The sequence below is a fragment of the Motacilla alba genome, chromosome 19 (genome assembly GCF_015832195.1).
Source record: "Motacilla alba alba isolate MOTALB_02 chromosome 19, Motacilla_alba_V1.0_pri, whole genome shotgun sequence".
Lineage (NCBI taxonomy): Eukaryota > Metazoa > Chordata > Aves > Passeriformes > Motacillidae > Motacilla > Motacilla alba.
The window spans coordinates 7,704,785-7,723,834 of NC_052034.1; the positions used below are offsets into that span (position 1 = coordinate 7,704,785).

A 19,050-nucleotide genomic window follows, 5' to 3' on the forward strand; every position below is an offset into this window, starting at 1 on the left:
CTGCCTGCAACAGTTACAAATACAAGATATTTCTGTGAGTTACCTTCTTGTGCTGCCATGCCTGGTGTGACTGGGGTTTTGCACCGTATTTTCCCCCCAAGGTTTTTAAAAAGCATTTTCCAAAGTTATAATCTATGTGGAAGTTGGTTTATCAATTCTAACTTTCCCCTTTTATCATTAGTTCTACTGAAATGCATCTGTTGGCATGAAAGGCTGATCTGCCTGAATAGCTGTAAAAACCCCAGACTTTTACTCCATGGCAGCAGCCTTCCTAAGAAGCCTGGCCCTGGCATAAATCTGGTAGGAAATGAGATGTGCAGACCTCTGGAAAGGAGCTCTGCTGAAGGCTCAGTGCTGGTCATTGAAGTCATTCCAGCCACAGGAGAGATTCCTTGGTCTGAGACTTTAATTCCTGAACTGATGGGACTTTCTGTGGCAATCTGTGCCACACGAGCAAACAGAAAGTGGAGCTGCTTTTCTTAGACACGTTAGAGACATCGACTCAAGCTGAATATTGCATCTGTTCAACAAGTCAGTGTGCTGAATTTCATATGGTGAGTCTTTAAATACACTCTCCACTTCATATTTCATAGCAGTGACTCATCCCACCAGCCTGAATTAGAATTAATTTACTGCAAATTTACTGTGCACACCACAGAACTTTCTGCAGGGGAGAGAAAGTGACTGGTTTGTATTTGCCTTTTGGGCATTTTTTGATTGATACAATACATAATATAAATACATTAAATACATAATATAAATACCTTATTTTAGTCTTTATCTTGCAATGTGAACTCAGGGGTGGGCTTGACATCTGCAAAGGGCTAAAATGTCTTCATCAGAAATCGTCTCATGGAAAACCAGGCATTGCTGAGGCCACATCCACACATTCCTCACACTCCTGGTTTCTCAGCAAAATAGTTAAAGTTCACTTTAAGTGCTCTTGCAGATTTTTTTAGTGAGCTTTGTGCCTCTTCTGCTGCTTTTGGGAAGTTCTTCCAGACTTTCCATCCATTAGGAATTTCATTTCTAGCCTGTGCATATCCAGCTTATATCCACTCATTTTATAAGCCAGAATTGCCTTATTTCAATTCAAAAGTTTTTCTCACTTTGTTGTGCTGCTCTTGGAGAGATGGACAGGGAGTGTCCATGTCCTCCTACTCTCCATCTCAGTGCAATTAAAAGCAGAAGACCTTTTAGTCTTCCTGGATAAAACCACCTCTCCTTCCTTTGGATCTTCATCGTGAGCCTTGTTACTGGGGTGAATCCTTAAAGCAGGACAAGACCTGGCACAGAGTAGATAACCTTTTGCAAGTTCATTAATTTTCCCAAATTTTTTTAGTGAGAAAAAGCCTGTCTCCTTGATTGCTAAAAATATCTGAGGCCAGAGAAGGAGCAGCCCTGTTTGGGAAGACAGGAGACCACAGCTGTGTCCAGACTCCAGCGTGCTGCTCTCCCAGGAATTGCTTGTCTGGAGCAGCTGCCCCTGAGGGATTTGTGGGGTCGTGGTGCTCGGGGTGTGCCCTGGTCCCACTGGCTTCGTCAGCACAAAAAGGGGAAAAACAGGCAAGAGGAGAAGAGAGAAGTGCATGAACAGAGCAGGCATTGCCTCACAATCCCAGTGTCCCCCCTAAACTAAATGGGAACCTGTTTTCTCCCCGAGTTTGGGTTTAGCATCTTGGAAGCAGGGCTGGCCATCCATGAGCTCCACACATCCCTCTGTGCAGGGACCTCCATGGCTCAAGGCTGTTTGTTCTGCTCTGCAGCTCCCTGAGGCAGAGCACAGGGAAGCACATTCAGCCTTCCAAATATTTTATTTATATCCTGCTAGCCGTGAGTAAGTGCTTCCAGCCTTCTGCTTGTCATAAATCTGTTCATCACCTCCTTCTGTCAGCTCCTTACCAGAGCAGGGCTTGTACCAAAAGAAAGGATTTTCCATGGATTTGGGTGTTTGGGGAGCACAAATGATCTCCAGGCTGATGTGCGTGTGTGTCTTGGGGCTTTCTTGGGGCATAAAGCTGTGATGGGGTGGGACACACCATGTCCTCTTCATCAGCCCCTCAAATAACCTCTTTTTGTGTCCCTGGGCTCAGGAGCAGACAGGTTTTGCTGCCTCACTGCCCCTGACCAAAATAAAACTGGCTCTGGAAGGGAGCAGGAGGCCTGCCATGCAACGGGACAAACTAGGTCAGCGTTGTCAGGTGTCTTCAGCTCTGCCTTGCGTTCACTTTAAAGAAAAAAAAGAAGAAAAAAGAAAAAGAAAAAAAGACAGGAAACCCACAAAACAGCAGCATTGCAGCCCTTTGTATTTTAGTCACCAGCATTGGACCAAATTCCCTCAGCTGCCTCTTGGAGATGCTTTAGGGATGAGCCACAGCTCATGATTTCCCTGGGGGATGCTGAGCAAAGGAAAAATGATAGAAAAACCACATGGTTTTGACTAGGCTCTTTTGGCTTCTGGTCCTGCACCTCTGGAGTGGGTGCATGGAGGTCTGGGCAATTAAATTTAGAAGAACTCACCTCATCTTCCTCAGAAAGTGCTGCAAAAAAAGGGAAAGAGAGGCCTCTGGGGGCCTGTGAAAGGCAAAGCCATGGTGGAGCGAGAGCTGCTGGTAGCTGCCAGGTGCTGGAGAGCCCAGGGAACCTGGAACACAAGAGGAATAAGCCCAGTTTGTTCTCCAGCAAAGGGTGAGGGCACTTCTGGACAGCCATATGGGAACCACTGGGAAGATGCTGACACCAAACCCCTTCAGCCATTGCTGCTGGCTTTGCTCAAGGTCTGTCTGAGTGGAAATGAGGCACTTTCCTTCCTCTCCCTTCCCTACCCCATGCTGATTTACACCATGATTACCTTCACCCTGCCCTGATAATTAGGACTGTGGCACAGGGCTGAGACTTCAATGCAAACTGGAGCACAAAGCTCCCACCAACACACTCAGCTGTGTCACTGTCATATGTTCTGAAAAATCCTCCTTGCCCAGGATTCTTCTCCTGGGGAGCTGAGAAGCCTCAGAGAAAAATGAAAACAATAATTATCTCATTTTGCTTCTCCTGTGTTTTGCTGCTTTGGAACGTGGTTGGAGATTGTTTACCCCCAGGTGCATGTTTGATTGGTTTCATGTGAATTGTTTTAACTTAATGACCAGTCACAGTCAGGCTGTGTTGGGACTCGGGAAGGGTCACAAGTTTTTATCATTCATTCTTCGTAGCCTTCTGTCTGTATCCTTTCTCTGTTCTTTAGTATAGTTTAGTACAGCATTCTTTTATATAATATAGTAACATAAAATAATAAATTAGCCTTCTGAGAACATGGAGTCAGATTAATCAATTCCTCCCTCGTCCTGGGGACGCAGCAAATACCACAGAGCTGCTGCTCCAAGTGCCAGGCAGGGACAGGAGGAAGTTGCTCAGCCCCACGGGCTCAGCTGCCATGGGAGGCTTTGGGTTTCCTCCGACATGAACGAGTTGTCAGAGCAACTTCCAAACTTCTGCTGAGTTAGGGCACAGAAATGTTGTTTATTCCACTTTATTCAAGCAGAGGCGGAAGGTGCTGAGCTGCTGCTTTCTATTGTCTGCTACTGGCATTTGTTTTGTTATTTTGAATTACTTTAATTATCAATTGCTATAAGATATCTTTCTTCATTCATTCACCAATTTAATACAGGCTAAAGTTGTAATAAGAGAGGTTGAAGGTAGGCAGCAGGAAAGCTTCCTGCCAGCCAGAGTGATGATGTTCTGGCCTTTGGCACGTTGGAGTTTCTCCATCCCTAGGGAAAAAAGAAAGTTGATTAAAAACCAAAATAAATTAAAATAATACGTAACTAAAGAAAATCTGACCCTGGGGAACAGGAATGGGCTAACTGATCCACCTCAGTGCCAGCAGGCTGCTTTCTGTGATATTTGTAGGATGTTTTGCATTTTAAAGGAAGAAGTTGAAGCCAAATCGTGCTGATTGTTAAAAAATGTTAGCTGCTGTTAGTGGAAAAGCCTGTCATGGAGAGGAGGGAAGAGCCAGTGACTGAGCCAGCTCAGTGCAGAAAAAGGAGTGGGGAATTTCACACTGGGAGTCACTCTGAGCTGCAGGAAAGAGCCAGAACACATTGTGCAAAGGTCTTGACTGTTTAAATATTGCTGAGGGCTTCCCTTTTGCCCTCTCTTCTGGATATTAAAAGATTACTGTCTGCTGACAGATCTGATGGCAGCAGGGTGGGTTTGGAGACTGGGAATGAGTCATTCAGAGCAGTGCAGGAAAGGGCATCACCTCTGCTGCCCTGTGCTACAAGCCCAAAGTCCCTTCTGCATCCTCAGCAGCCTCCCAGCTCTGTGGGGGTGGGAGGGCAAACAGCACCTGGCTTTTTGGGGCTGAAAGCTCTCCGAGGGATTATTGTATTTGCAGGGAATGCCCTGACGAAGGCAGGAATGATGCATCTGACTCCACGTTCTCAGAAGGCTAATTTATTATTTTACAATACTATCATATATTACAGAATACTATACTAACTATACTAAAGAACACAGAAAGGATACTTACTGAATGCTAAAAGATAATAATGAAACTCGTGACTCTCTCCAGAGTCCTGACACAGCTTGGCCCCCATTGGCCAAAGAGTGAAAACAGCTCACAGCAGAACCCAATGGAACAATCACCTGTGGGTGAACAATCTCCAAACACATTCCACATGAGCACAACACAGGAGAAGCAAATGAGATCAGAATTGTTTTCCTTCTCTCTGAGGCTTCTCAGCTTCCCAGGAGAAAAATCCTGGGCGAAGGGATTTTTATCAGAGAATGTGAATGCCACAAGGGATGGCCTCACAGCCCCCTGAGCCCCCACAGCTGACGGGGTCCCCTGGCTGTGTGTTTCAGGCTGGGTTTGGCCGGGCCATGCTGCAGCCGGAGCTGTGGGCGGCCGCGGCGCTGATGCTGCTCGGGGCGGCCGTCAGCCTCTGCATCAGGTGCCAGCTCTCAGGTAAGTGCTGCCCAGCCCTGGCTGGAATTCCCTCTTGGAATGCCCCCAAACCGCGTGGGTTTGGCTCTGCTCAGCTGGGTACCAGCTCTGCCCTTCTGGGGATGTGGTCCGTGGCGGTGGTGGGTGCAACCTTCACCGAGAGCGTCCCATGCCAACGGGTGGGAGCCACGAGAGCACAGACAGACAGACAGACACACACACAAAGCAACTCAACGGTGAAGACACGGGAGGGTCCAGGTGTGGAGGTCCAATGAGAGTTTATTGGAGCCTAACACTGAAGGGGTCCAGGGGGCAAAGACACAGACTGTGGGTGGCCCAGGGTGTAAATCCAGGGCAGGGACCAATAGGGAATGCCAGGGTGGATGGACAGGGTTGCACAAACCATTGGGAACACAGGGAAGGGAGAACTCTCTAGAACATGAACACATAGGGGAAAGGGCAGGGAAGGCCAACGGGCCAATGGGGAGGACAAAGCCAGGCTAAATTGACATAGTGCTGCAGAGTGCTGTGGGGGAAAGCTGCTTTCCTTGCCCTGAGCTGTGAGGAGTGCCTGGAGTCTGCAGTGCATCTCTCCAGGGCATTGCTGTTACCTTCTCCCCAGCTTCCACAGGGATGCTCCCACAGCTTGAGCACGGAAGAGGCTCTGCCAGAGAATCAAGGGGGAAGGAACACCTAAAAGTGCAGCCCCTCTTGCCTGGGGCAGATGTAGCACTGAGATCCCTCTACACGGTCATCGTGGTGGGTGCCTTTGGGACTCCACCTGGGAGGACAAGCTCCAGTTACACAAATCCTGCAGAGGGTCTGGGACAGAGGGGCAGGCAAGGAAGGGGAATCTGGAGGATAAATTCACACAGAGAGTAGGGTGAGCACCCAGTGGGGTTTGAGCCCCTCCCCGAGCTTTGGGTGGGTTCTAATGGGGGGAGGCTGCAGTTTGGGGTTTGGGGGCAGGACTGGCTGCTTTGCTTTGTGGAGGTTGAGACAAAAACCACAATTTAAACATAGTTTCAAAAAACTTCATCAAAACCCTACTGCAACTGCTGCTCGCCGCCTCTGCTGTCCTGACGTGCTGAAGAAGTTTTGTGAATATATTTTATTGGCCTTTCTGATCTCTAACTCCCAAATCAGCCTTTCTAAGAGCTCTTTGTTCCCTTGTCTTCCAGCCACCAAACGGGAGACACAGCTGAACGAGCAGAGGAGCCAGTAAGTTGCCTTTCCCAATCGTGTTCCTCCCCCAGACAACTCAGCCAGGGTGAGCCCCAGAGCCAGACCCTGGGGTGAAATCTGGGTTTGTATAAAATAAAATAAAATAATGCCAGGATGGGATGCAAGGCAGTGTGCCCCAGCCCAAGGTGCTGCTGAAGGGGCAGTGCCTTTACAGAGAATAATCCAAAATGAAACTGAAGCTGACTGTGATGACGTTCAATCAGTAACTAGTTGGAAAAGGTCTGGGAGAGAAGGGCAAGTTCTTATCCTGTTCTGTTTTGCCCTGAGATGAGATGGGAAGATTATTTGCTCCATAAAGAAGCCCCTGGCCTTGGCTGGTGCTGGTTGGACCATGTACCAGAGCAACCACTGACCTGCAGCAAAAAAATGAAGGAAATGCAGTGTACACTCAAGCACTGCCCCTTGTTTCCTTCAGCAACAGACATAGCAGAGTAAATGACATTAAAAAAAGGAAAGTTGGGTTGTAAGCTTTGGGTCTGCAGAGGCCTCCAAGGGGCTGGGGTTTTGTTTCTGTGGGGAAAGGCTCCAGAGTGATCCATTGCAGGCTGATGGAGCTGCCACTGAAGGCTCCGTCCCTCACAGCCTCTTGCTGAGTTGTCCCAACTTCTTGAAATTTATACCTGGATTAGGTGGTTTGGGCTCAGGTTTGTGGTGTTGTGTGCTCTTTTTGGAGGTGTGATTTGCAAGCAAAGTGGTTTGACTCTATGTTTGGGTTTTTTCACAGCCTTGGGCCATGAGTCCAAGCTGAGTATGGGGCAAGCCCAATGAGAAAGGGGGAGAGGGTTCCCAAAATTGGAATTAATGAGTACCTGTGTGGAAATACCTGCAGTAGAAAAGGTGTTGAATTCTCTTGTGCTCTGAAAAGCAGCTCTCCTATTAACTAAAAAGTAAAGAGGTTCCTGGGCATAGGTTATCACTGATAACATTGTTTTATTCATGTTGATATTAAGGGATGATGGGAGGGGCAGAGGCAGCAGTGGGGTTTGAAGCCATTTCGTGCATGAACATCCATTTTTTTGTGGGTAAAAATTCTTTTAGCCTTTGGTGGCTGAAGCATCAGAATGAGAATCATCCTAAATGATGTTTTCCTCATCCCTGGATCCTTCCCTTGCTGATGTTGGCTGTTCTACCACTGGTCCTAAACCACATCTTATCTTTAAAGGACCAAAGAAGAGTCCAGGAAGATGCTCCCAGGTCATACATGCATGACATGCTGAGCAATGCAGCTTGGCATCTCACAGAGCCCAGCGTGGTGCTGTCTGCCCTCCACTCACTGAACAGTCAGGTCTCTTGTAGCTGTTTTCCTTGTTGTAAACCCCAAAATTCAGCTGAGGTTGTACTGCTGTTTTTTCCAGGCTCGAAAGCCAGCAGAGGTTTGAGGTGATCCGATCCCATACCAGTGAGTATGAACACTGCATGTGGCTCCTGCCTCGTGGGGTGAGGGCCCTGCATGCACAGAACAGGGAGAAAGTAATGTTCAAAGGGTCTCCTTGAAGCCATGAAATGATGAGACCTGGATTGTCCAAGCCACCTTAGGTGCTTCTGGGTATGTGAATTCTGAGCTCCAGTTTAAAAAGTGCCCTTTGCAGTGAAAATAATTCCCTAAAGTGATGTCGTTGAAAAGTGGCACCTCAGCTGCTGGGGCTCTTGGAACCACGCTGGGCACCCTGTGAGCATGAAGGTGTGTGTGACAGGAGTGACTCACCCATCATCCCCCCTCTCTGCTTCCTGCAGCAGGCTGGGCTCAGCGCTGAGCTTTGGGTGTAGTGTCACCAGGAGCTCCTGCAGGTCCCTGTGTGGTGTGTCCATCTGCAGATGGCTCTGCCCTGCCAAGGACTCTGCTGGCTCCAGGCCCCTCAACCCCTCTGCAAGTCTTTCATCCCCGCCTGACCAAAGCTCTCAGTGTGGAGGGAAGAAAATGGCTCCAGATGAAGTGGGTTTGTGGGGCAGTAGGTGACAGGGCAGCAGCTGGGATTGTAGCTTCCTCCAGCGAGCGTCTGCCAGCTCTGTTCACAAACACCAGCTTTTTCTCTAGCTGTTACTTGTTTTGACCATTTTTGAACATTCAAGGAACAATCTGGAAGCTCTTTTGGGATGCATTAGGAAAATGCTTGCCAGTCCCAGGGATCCCTCTCTGGTGGATGCTCTGTGCTCTTTGACTTCTGCCATAATAATTAACACAGGAATTTTGTTGTTGTTGCCAGTTGCATCCCGAAGGCTGGAAAAAAGTAAGGAACCTGAAAACTTACCAATAGCAAGGTAGGAAAAAGCTCAAATAAAATTTGGCTCTAGAGCCAAACTTGGATGAAGTTCACCCAACACAGATGAACATCTGGGATTGCATTCTAGGCCCTGTAGATATGGCTTGGGCTGTATTTAGAATCAGACAATAGTTTGGGTTGCAAGGTCACCTAGTCCAACCCCCTGGTGAGGAGCAGGGACATCTTCAACTTGATTGGGTTGCTTCACTTGTTGATGGTCAATAATATATTTAGACTTTTTCTGGATTTTGTTCAGTCTGGCTGCATTCTTCTGGCAACTGATTAAATCAAACGCAGGAGAGTGAGCTGTGGCTCTACATAACAGATACATCATGGAAAAGAAATGGCCATTATTCACTCATAAGCAGTTTGGTGTCATAAATCCCCTTCTCCCCATCACCCAAACCCTCAGTAACTTCACAGCCATTGTAACTCTGCTGCAATACTCAACCACAGTTATTCCCATTTTGGGATTTTACCCCAAATTCTTAATCTCCTCTTGCTCTGTGTGTACTTGATAACTTCAGGGAGGTTTCATGGGTGGTCCTTCTGATGGTGTGTAACTGCTGGTTTTGCAGGGTTTGCATCAGGGTTTTGCTGGTTTTGCATCAGGGTTTGCTCAGACCTGGGATTTTAGGTCTCTTTTCTCTCTTTCAGTAAAGCCACTGAAGAGCTCAGTGCTTCCCATCACCCTGGATATGGTGAGCAGCTCCGTGGGACAGGCACAGACACAATGAACCACAGAGCTCTTGGAGGTGGAAGGGACCTTAAAATCATCTCATTCCCCCTGCCATGGGCAGGGACACCTTCCACTGTCCCAGGCTGCTCCAAGCCCTGTCCAGCCTGGCCTTGGACATTTTCAGGGATGGGGCAGCCACAGCTGCTCTGGGCACCCTGTGCCAGGGCCTCCCCACCCTCACAGGGAAAAACTTCTTCCCAATATCCCATCTAACCCTGTCCTCTGTCAGTGGGAAGCCATAGCCCCTTGTCCTGCCACTCCCAGCTCTTGTCCAAAGTCCCTGTCCCCTTAGAAGGGGCTCTAAGGTCTCCCCAGAGCCTTCTCTTTTCTGTTTCCCAGGCTGTCTCCAGAGCAGAGGGGCTCAGCCCTTGGAGCACCTTTGTGCACTCCTTTGGACTTGCTCCAGCAGGTCCACGTCCATCTTAATTTGGGTCTATCCTGGGTCTGAGTTTAGAGCCCAGGGCTCATCCTGCTGTGGCTGACCAGTCCTGGTTACAGCCACAGGCACGGATTGTTTAAAATATCACCCCTGGCTGTCCCAGCTCCCGAACCCTGCAGTGTCCAGCCTTGCAGCAGTGTCCCCCGACCTCAGAGCTGAGCGGGATGGAGCTGCTGGTGCTGAAATACTTGCTGCTTCCCTCCATTGTCCAACTGCTCCCATCACTCAGCTTCAGTTCATGTGTAATGTGTCCCTCTCTTGTCCCCAGGGAGCAGGGACGAGCCCAGGTACCAGAATTTCCTGGCAGGTAAGTGCTGCAGCCACATGCCTGGGGGTCTGGGAAGGAAGGCTGCCGATGGGATGGAGGTCCCAGGGGATGGGGGCTGGCAGGGAGCACATTTTTTTCCCAGGGAATGGGAGCTGGCAGGGAGCACACAGGCAGCCAGCTCTGCAGCTGGCAGAGCTCTGGCTGGGTCAATTTAGAGATTGCTTTGTGAGACACACACTGATCTGATTACCGGGCAGAGCGGAGGGGGACGGATGCTCCCGAGCCCGCTGCTCCCTCCCGGGGCAGGGTGAGCTGGTGCTTGCCCTAAGAGGATTATTGGTGAGAGGGGCTGTGCTCTCCTTTCCCAAGCCAGGACGCATATTCCCCATCTCCTGCCAGCTGGCAGGATGTGTCCATGAGAAGTGGTGAGCCGGGGTTTTCCCAGGAGCTGGGGTGGATCAGGGCTACCTCCCTGTGCTCCAGGCACCCGGCTCTGCTGTGCACAGGCTTTGGGGCTGTGGCTGTGCTGGGGGGTGGTCCAGCTGTGCCCGGGGGGGGCTGTTCAGGTTGATGCCATGGTGGGGTGCTGACAGCAAACCCTTGTTCTTACAGAGAACTGCCTGCAAGAAGATCCTGCCTATGTGTGAGTACCCTGTGCTGCTGCTGCCAGCACGGTGGAGCAGAGCCATCCTGGTCCCAGTGCTGTCCTGCTGCTCCCATAGCTCAGCCTGGGAAGGCTGAGCTGGGCAGGAGGAGCTAACAGTGCTGCTCTTCTCACAGGGAGCCCATGTCTCTGGATCACTACTACAACTGCAGCAGGCTCTTCAAGCCACCCCGTGCTAGGTCTCCAGGCAAGCCAGGTGGGTTCCTTCATCCAGCCTGGCGGTCCCATGTGAGGCTGTTCTCTCTGAGGTCTGAGCATCACTGTGTATGGCCTGAGGCAAGTGGGGGTCCAGGGGACACATTCATTAAAGGGGTGTGGCAGAGCTGTGTGATTTGAGGGATGTCCAAGCCCACATCAGCCCATCTGTTGCCTGTAAACAGGACAGCCCAGCACCATTGGTGATTGTGCTCCTGTGGGAGTGAGCACCCGATTCCATCCCTCAGTCACCACAGGCTGTCACTAAGACTAACAGTTTTGAGCTAATCTACATTTCATGGTGGGAAACAGCCCCCTCCTGCAGGTGCTGAGGGGTCTTCCCAGGTCACTGACACTTCCATAGGTCCTTTGTCACTCCTCTTTCTTCTCTCCATCAGAGAAAGATGAGGATTCCTATTCCTATGAAAATGTCACCATTGGAGTGTCTCAGGGCTCTGATCCAGGTAAGGGTGCTGCTGCCACGGGTCATGCGTGTCACACAAAGTGCAGAGAAGGATGGTGACCTGCTTAGCCAAGAGAAACCTGCTTGTTCACAGCTCAGCTCTTCCTACCAGCTCTGTGCCATGGAGCTGGCACACAGGGGCTGCTGCAGGCACAGGGCAGGCCTGGAACATTGCCCTCTTCCACAGGAAAATGCACAGGGTGACCTCCACCCTGATGCCTTTGACTTGGTGGTTTCTGCAGCAACTCAGGAGATTTGGGGTCTGCATCTCTAGGTTTTTAGTGTTGTTTTAGCCAGGATGATTATAGTTCTGGCCCCTAGCTCAGGTTTCTCACCAAGTCCACCACAAGAAGGCTGCAGCCAGGAAGCTTGTGGAGGGTGACACTGGACCACAGTGTCCCTTCAGGGCTTCCAGCATCAGTCCTGGGGTGTTGCAATCGAAATAGGAAGTCAGTTTGGTTTCCTTCTGTGAGTTAACACTTGCTTTCTGCACTGCTGAAGCCTCCCTGCCCCTGCCTGGCTTTGTGCAGAGTGATTAGAGGAGGCAGGAGCAGCAGGGACCTGTCTGATCCCCATCCATGCCTGCAGATATCCAGGCACGTGGCCAGGGCTGGAAAATGATGAGGCAGCATCAGCAGATCTGAGCTGGCTGGAAACTCAGCCACGTGCAGGCGCAGTCGGGGCAGGGGCAGGAGGGGGTTTCACAAAGGCCCCTTTTTGTCTATTTGCTGTTCAGAAGTGTCCTGCCCAAACTCTTCCTTGTCACAGATGATGCTGTAGACTATGAGAACAGCATGACAATACTCACATGGAAACGCCAGCAAGGGCAAGGTATGTTCTCAGCTGTTATTTGCAGTTTGGGGATGGGGTTTATGGGCAGAGTGCCTGGAGCACTAGGCCAGCATAGACCATGCAAGAGCAATGCAGCCATCACCCTTGTCTGGAGTGAATTTCTTCCCCAACTTTCCATGATAAATATCCAAGGCAATGTGCAAATTGTAGCACACTCCTGTAACTGAATGCTGCTCTGCTGGGACGTGGTGTCTGTCGTACTCAAGAGGCCACCTTTTGAGTGGCAGTGCCTAAACCCTGACCAGGGGCTGCTGCAGAAAAATGTTGCTCTTCAGGTCTTAAATCCTCTTACAATTGGGGTTGCCCCAGCACAAGCACAGCTGTGCAATCCCCTGCACCACAGAACTTTGTGCACACCCAGTGGCTCAGCCCTTGACTCCCCTGCTGTGGTCAGGGGCCCTATTTCTCAAGCTGACCTTTTAACCACAGTTTCATTTAACATGTGGCTTCCTGTGAGGCAGGAGGGTAGTTCTGGCCTGGGGGACAGTGGGGAGTGTACACATAAATATTTAAGAGCTCTGGTGTGAAAGTTGTCTAAGCAAAGTGATTCCTGTTTGCACACTCTCTTTTTTGGCTCTGAAGAGCTGCCCAGAGTGTTTGCAAATTTGATGTGATCATTCCGAAGCCTCTTCAAGGAGACCTTGACACTGATCTGAGTTTTCTTAGCCCAGACACAAAAACATGTCAGCAGCAAAGGCTAACTCTTGGCAGGACACATGCAGTGTCAGTGGTCTGTGTGTTTTTACATTGTGTGTTTTTACACCACTCACTGATAAGAGCTTCCCATCCTCACCCACAGCCCCACCGACAGAAAGCCTGGATGATGAGCCAGACTACGTCAACACAGGTCCCCTGTCAGGCCCTGCCCTGCTGCCAGAGCAAAGGCAGAAACAGAGTAAATGGCTGGTATGTTAATGCAGGGTGGAAGGATTTGGTTTCTGGGGTTTATTCAGGGGTGGGAGGATTTGGTTTATGCCAAAGGGAGTTCAGCTGGAGCTCTGCCCTTGCTGGCAGCACCAGCACAGCAGCCCACGTGGGTGGAGGAGGCGTGTGAGGAGCCCACCCTGTGAGTGCCTCATCCTGGCTGATGCCAAGCTGACTAACACGGACCATGGAGACAGATTTGTCCAAGTCCATGTCCCAGCTCCAGCACTGCCCTCCTCCAATAGGCACAGGAGCTCCAAACTGCTCCAGAACACCTTGAGCCAGTGCTGCCACATGCTGTGGACAGGGACACCCAAACCCCCTGCTCCGAGCAGGGATTCCCTCAGCTGAGCCCTGCCTGCTGTGCTAAGACCACACATTCTGCCCCATGATCAGCACCAGCCTGATTCTGCTAATAAATAATTACTCAAGGCAGATAAAGTAAAAAAACTGCAGAGAGCTGCAGGAAGGTTGCATGACACTGAGGGCCAGTGAATGATGTGCTGGTTAGTGCTGCTCACCCTGCTCCAGACTGGACTAGGACTCCAGCTGGGAGATCACTGGGACCAGTATCACTCTCCTTGTTGGGTTTTTACCCTCTTGAGCACCTACAGAGGCCCAGTGGGATTGTCCTTATGCCACTTGACAGCTGCTCTAGTTTTAGAGGGTTTTATATTCCCCAGACTGTCCCAAAATTGAACCTTTCTGAAGCCATGCAGAATACTGAAGATTTGTCCCCACCAAGCAAAGCACAGTCATCTTGTTCTGCACACTAGGGCATTTGCTTCTGCTGGATGTAGCTGGACATGGAAAAAGCCAGCCTGAGAAACCTGACCATATCTTGCTGCCAGGCATCTTTTTGCCATTATAAGGATGCCTCTGTTGAAGCCTTTGCTAGCAGAGTAATATTCTGAAATCTCAATGTCCCACCAACAAATGCCAGCAGAAGTTCTCCACCAAGGGAGGCTGAACTGAGAAATGGGCTCCTGGTGCCTCTGTGCCTCCTGCTCTGATCAGGGATCCTCCTCCAGGAGCACGACTGGGGTTTCTGCTTAGACATGGACATTTTGTAGTGTATGTCACTACTTGTCCCTGGAAAGAAAATGTAGCAGGCAGCAGAGATAAGTTGATAGCAGGGATTAAAAGCCAGTGGGCTCACTGTCTTTTCTCCTCTTATTTCAAGTATTCTGCATAAAGTCTGAAGAAATCCTTTGCTGAGCTGTAAGAGCGCACCCAGCGAGTGTGTACACAGGGAGAGGGGAGATTTCATCCCTCAGTGAAATCTCTCCTCCAAACTGTGCCTGCAGTGACATAGAAGGGGTGTTACTGAACGAAGAACTGCACTGCTTGAAGCCCCACAGAAGTCCTACTGCAAACCAGCAGCTGGAGAGAGCACTCTGCCCCCAGCGACCACGGGCAAGCCCCAGGCTCCTCATCCCAATCCCATTTCCCTGCACTCGAAGATGGGCAGGCTGGGCAATGTCTTCTCCTTCAGGCATGAAATGAATCCTTAACTTGCTGAGCAGTAATGCAGCCAGCTACTTAATTTGTCAGGGTGACTCATGCACAATGTATTAAGCCAGAGGGATTAGGTTCTGATTTAGTTCCTGTGCTCTCCTACAGAAGCAGTTTCCTTCACCAACTGGCGAGGCAGAGGTGGTGTTTATAACAGCAGTGGCTGTCTGGAGCTGAATGAAATTCCAACCTGTTCACAAAAGCTAAAGAGGATTAAATGCCTGCTTATCCATGGGCATATAGTTCACAGTGTTGGTCTATGGCAGTTTTCCTCATGTTTCAGTATCTGTTTTACAATGATACAAAGAACCAGCGGCAACTGTGAGAGTCAGATCCACCAGCCTCAGAAACCAGTCCTTCAATATGGCCGTTGGAACATCATCCCAGAAACAGAATCCCTAGCTCCTGAGCCCTGATGTGCAGATCTGGCCCTTCTGGAACACTTATTTATTAAACTGAAAAGCTTCCAAAGAAAATGTCTTTTGCTCTGGTTTGCAATGATAGATGTCTGCGTGATCAGGTGACAAAGAAATGGGAGGACATGAGGTGACATGGAGTGATGTGCAGGATCTTATGGGGAGAAAACACATTAAAAGCCTTCTTCCTAAAATCAGATCAGAAAACTGAAAAGAACACAGGCCACACTCAGGGTGAGTGAGTAGAGAAGGGAAGCTAAGGGTTAGAGAGCTGTGGTGTGGGAGAAGGGATGTCAGGTGCTTCCTGCTGCAGATGACTTGGCTCTAATTTTAGCAGAACCACCAAGAGAGACCACAGGTGCCCACCGTGGGCTGAAACGGTGGGTGGGTTGGAGCTTGGCTCAGGAGAAGGTTTGTTAGTGGTCCCTACAAATGCTACAAGTTTCCACAGGACTTTTACAACAGAGGAATTCAGTGCACTTCAGGGATGCACACAGGCAGGGAGCTACAGCCTGGTTTTCTGCTCGCCCCAGCCCAGCTTCTCCTCACACCCTTAGGTTTCCTGATGGTCAAATGCTCTGCAAATTCTGCATAGGTGCATGGCAGCAGGGTCCCCCTGAGCCAGCAGCACAGACAGTGACAGGCAAAGGGTGCTTTTGTCACTGAAGGTGTGCCTGGAGCTCACAGGGCTATGGCACTGTTGGATTCATCCTCGGCACCTGAAGAAGCTTCAACTTTCCATGAAGTGCTGCGGACTGTGGATTGTTCACTGCAAGGGTGAGCGCGTTGTGAGTGGTGTCTGGTGATGTTACCCACTGGTGATTCATCTCCCAGCCAAGGGAGCCACTCATGAATAGGAAGGAGATTAGCAGCAGTGACAGATCCTTGGCACACAGCAACAAACCCAGCTGGAGACCTCCCAGAAAGTTCTAGGCATTAGGTCAGTGCATGGTCAGAACATGAAAATACAAGATTTATTGTTCTCCTCATGAAGCAGGGAGGCAGATTACACCAGTTAGATTTTCTTGGTACAAGAAAATTGTACAATTTTCCAATCTCCCATTGCCAAAGCCTGGGTTTGAAAGTTGTGGAGCCAAAGCAGGCAGGGCAGAACTGGATGTGAAGACTCTTCCCTTCACTCACTGGGGTCTGAGCAAATCCCCCTTTGCAGCTCTCCAGAGCAGTCAGCTGTAGTGAGGCGTAAATCCTTTGTAAAGCTTCTGGAGCACTTCTCAGGCAATCATCTCATTGCACTGGAAGGTATCCAGGGACTGTTTCAGGAACTCTCATCAATAATGTTTGTTATTAGTCTGGCTCTGAACAACCTCAGTTTTTCTCTGCAATGAGTGAGTACAGATGTGTGTGTTCACTGACATGCGGTCCTTTTGGGACTAGCTTTAGGTGTGCAAGGGTTTCTGGTGCTCAGCCAGAACTGCTAGACACTTGTTTGAACCTAATGCAAGGAGACCTACATCTCCCCTGGGTCCACCTCTCTCCACATGAGGTAGGCAGTTAAGTGAGAAATTCACTTCCTGTTTTCAATTTAAGGTGCTTTAGAAAAGTAGTTCTGGCTGGTGCAGCTCTGAAAATGGAGCTGGGGAGTCTGAGTGCTGGAAAGCAGCAGCTCTGCACTCAGGGGGAACAAATGCCTGTGGAGAGCAGGAGGTGGTGGTGGCCTCTGGGATCAATACTAGTCCTCTTCTTAGGAAAAGTGAGTGTGATTATGTCCCTGCAGAGCTGGAAAGGATTAGCCCTGAGGGGAGTCTGCTCCAAACTGGAGCTGTGAAATGCAGCTACTGAATACAGCTGAGAAGAAACCCTCTGAAACCAGGTAGGAACAGGAACCTGACCCTTCGTGTTCCTCACCCTTCCACTGGCACCACCACTGTGGGCAGCACATCCCACAGGGTAAGGACTGGCCTTGAGTCATCCAAATAGGGTGTTTGCTGGTTTATAAAACATCCATGGTAACATCTCTTCCTTCCCCATTCCAATGAACACATTTAATGAGAAAGCAAAGACAGAGTAGGCTGGCTGTCATGTGCAGTCAAAGGAAAATTAACCTTATTTAAGTTTTTAGGGACAAAAGCCGTGATGCTGTGTTTGTAGAGAACTCAGCAGCTCAAGCCCCAGTACTAAACTATTAGTTGTGTATTTAATAGAGTTTGTGCTGATAGTAACTCACTGGGTGGGAACCAAAGCTTAAGTTCAATACGTATCTAGTGAAGAAAGAATGGACTTTGAGCATTACGTCCATTATTCCAGGTGCTGTTTGCTGCATTCCCTGCACTTCAGCTGCCAATTCCCTTGCTCTCCTGCACATTGAATCACAAATGTTTGTCTGCAGGCTCTGCCAGAGGAGCTGCAGGAAGACTTGAGGGGAAAGTCACGATGCCACCAGCTCTTGCTGCTGAAACTTGTGACCCCCTTGGCTTGTCAGAGAACAGGAGGGTGTGCCCAGCCCCTGTCTCAGTGCAGGAGCAGTCCTCAGGCTGAAGCCAACTGGTGCTGCCAGGAAATATCCATTTGGCACCGAGACAGCTGCAGTGGGGAACTGAACACTTGGGGTGAAAATCATCAACAAAATGGGCAGCGAAGTGCAAGCACCAGCAACTTGTGCCTCTGCACTCTTTTGTGTAACTGCTGTACCCAGACCATGCTTAATTGCAAGGCCTTTGACACTGTCTCCCACAGCATTCCCTGGAAAAGCTGCAGCCCATGGCTGGGACAGGAGCACTCTCTGCTGGGTTCAGAACTGGCTGCATGGCCGGGCCAGAGAGTGCTGGTGAGCGGTGCTGCACCCAGCTGGGGCCACTCACCAGGGGTGTCCCTCAGGGCTCTGTGCTGGGGCCAGCTCTGTTCAATGTTTGCACTGAGGACATGAATGAGGGGATTGAGTCTTTCATTAATAAATCTGCAGGTGACACCAAGCTGGGAGCTGTGTCCGTCTGTTGGAAGGTAGGGGGACTCTGTAGGGAGACGTGGAATGGTTCAATGGATGGGCAAAGTGCAACTACAGAAGTGTAACAAACCCAAGTGCTGAGTCCTGCATTTTGACCACAATAACCCCTGCAATGCTCTGGGCTGGGGCGGTGTGGCTGGACAGTGCCCAGGCAGAAAGGGATGTGGGGTTACGGGTCAACAGTGGCTGAACATGAGCCAGCACTGTGCCCTGGTGGCCAAGAAGGCCAATGGCTCCTGGCCTGTGTCAGGAATCGTGTGGCCAGCAGGAGCTTGATGCAGGTCATTCTGCCCCTGCACTGGGCACTGGTGAGGGCACAGCTCGAGTGCTGTGTCCAGCTCTGGGCCCTCAGTTTGGGAAGGATGATGAAGTTGAGATGCTCGAGCGCGTCCAGAGGAGGCAACGAGCCTGGAGAGGGGCTGGGAACACAAACCCTGTGAGGAACCACTGAGGGAGCTGGGGGTGCTCAGCCTGGAGAAAAGGAGACTCAGAGGTGACCTCATCACTCTACAACTCCCTGAAAGGTGCCTGTGCTCAGGTGGGGTTGGGTTCTTTCTCCAGGCAGCACTGACAGAACCAGAGCACACAGTCTTAAGCTGCATCAAGGGAAATACAGGTTGGATATTAGGAAAATTTTTTTTACAGAAAGAGTGATAAAAGTACTGGAATGATCTGCCTGGAGAGGTGGTGGAGTCACCATCCCTGGATGTGTTAAAAAAAGACTGGATGTGGCACTGGGTGCCAGGCTTTAGTTGAGGTGTTGGGGCATGGGTTGGACTTGATGATCTTAAAGGTCTCTTCCAATCTTGTGATTCTGTTAATTATATTAAGATGTATCTGCTTGGAGACACAAGTCTCACATATCATAGTAAGTGGTCAAATTCAATTTATATTTACTTTCTCTCTGCATTTCACATTTAATTGCCCATCTACACTGGCAAGGTGTTTCCAAAACTGGACAGGCAAACATGATTCTGCAGCTTCTTGGCAGGCTGAAACTATGACATTACCTAACCTGGACAAGCAGGGAGTGGAAAAGGAACTCAAATGCAGAGCATCCCAGAATTTAGTAAAGTTTTTTAAAGATTACAAAAGGAATATTCAAAATATAGTGGCATCATTAAGAAATGTGTAATATTTCTCCTGTGTGTTTGCTGAA

At 49.7% G+C, this 19,050-nt stretch overlaps 1 protein-coding gene across 1 annotated transcript; it reads left to right on the forward strand.

Annotated features, from left to right (window-relative positions):
- Window positions 1-579: 579 nt before the first annotated feature.
- Window positions 580-17,119, forward strand: LAT2 (linker for activation of T cells family member 2). The gene is made up of 13 exons (XM_038158371.1): window positions 580-2,777; window positions 4,867-4,969; window positions 6,130-6,169; window positions 7,549-7,592; window positions 8,398-8,452; window positions 9,112-9,155; window positions 9,901-9,939; window positions 10,513-10,543; window positions 10,681-10,760; window positions 11,158-11,223; window positions 11,991-12,053; window positions 12,874-12,976; window positions 14,182-17,119. Exons 1-13 carry the CDS (start codon window positions 2,592-2,594, stop codon window positions 14,198-14,200), a joined length of 873 nt encoding a protein of 290 aa, XP_038014299.1. The 5' UTR covers window positions 580-2,591; the 3' UTR covers window positions 14,201-17,119.
- The last annotated feature ends 1,931 nt before the right edge of the window (window positions 17,120-19,050 follow it).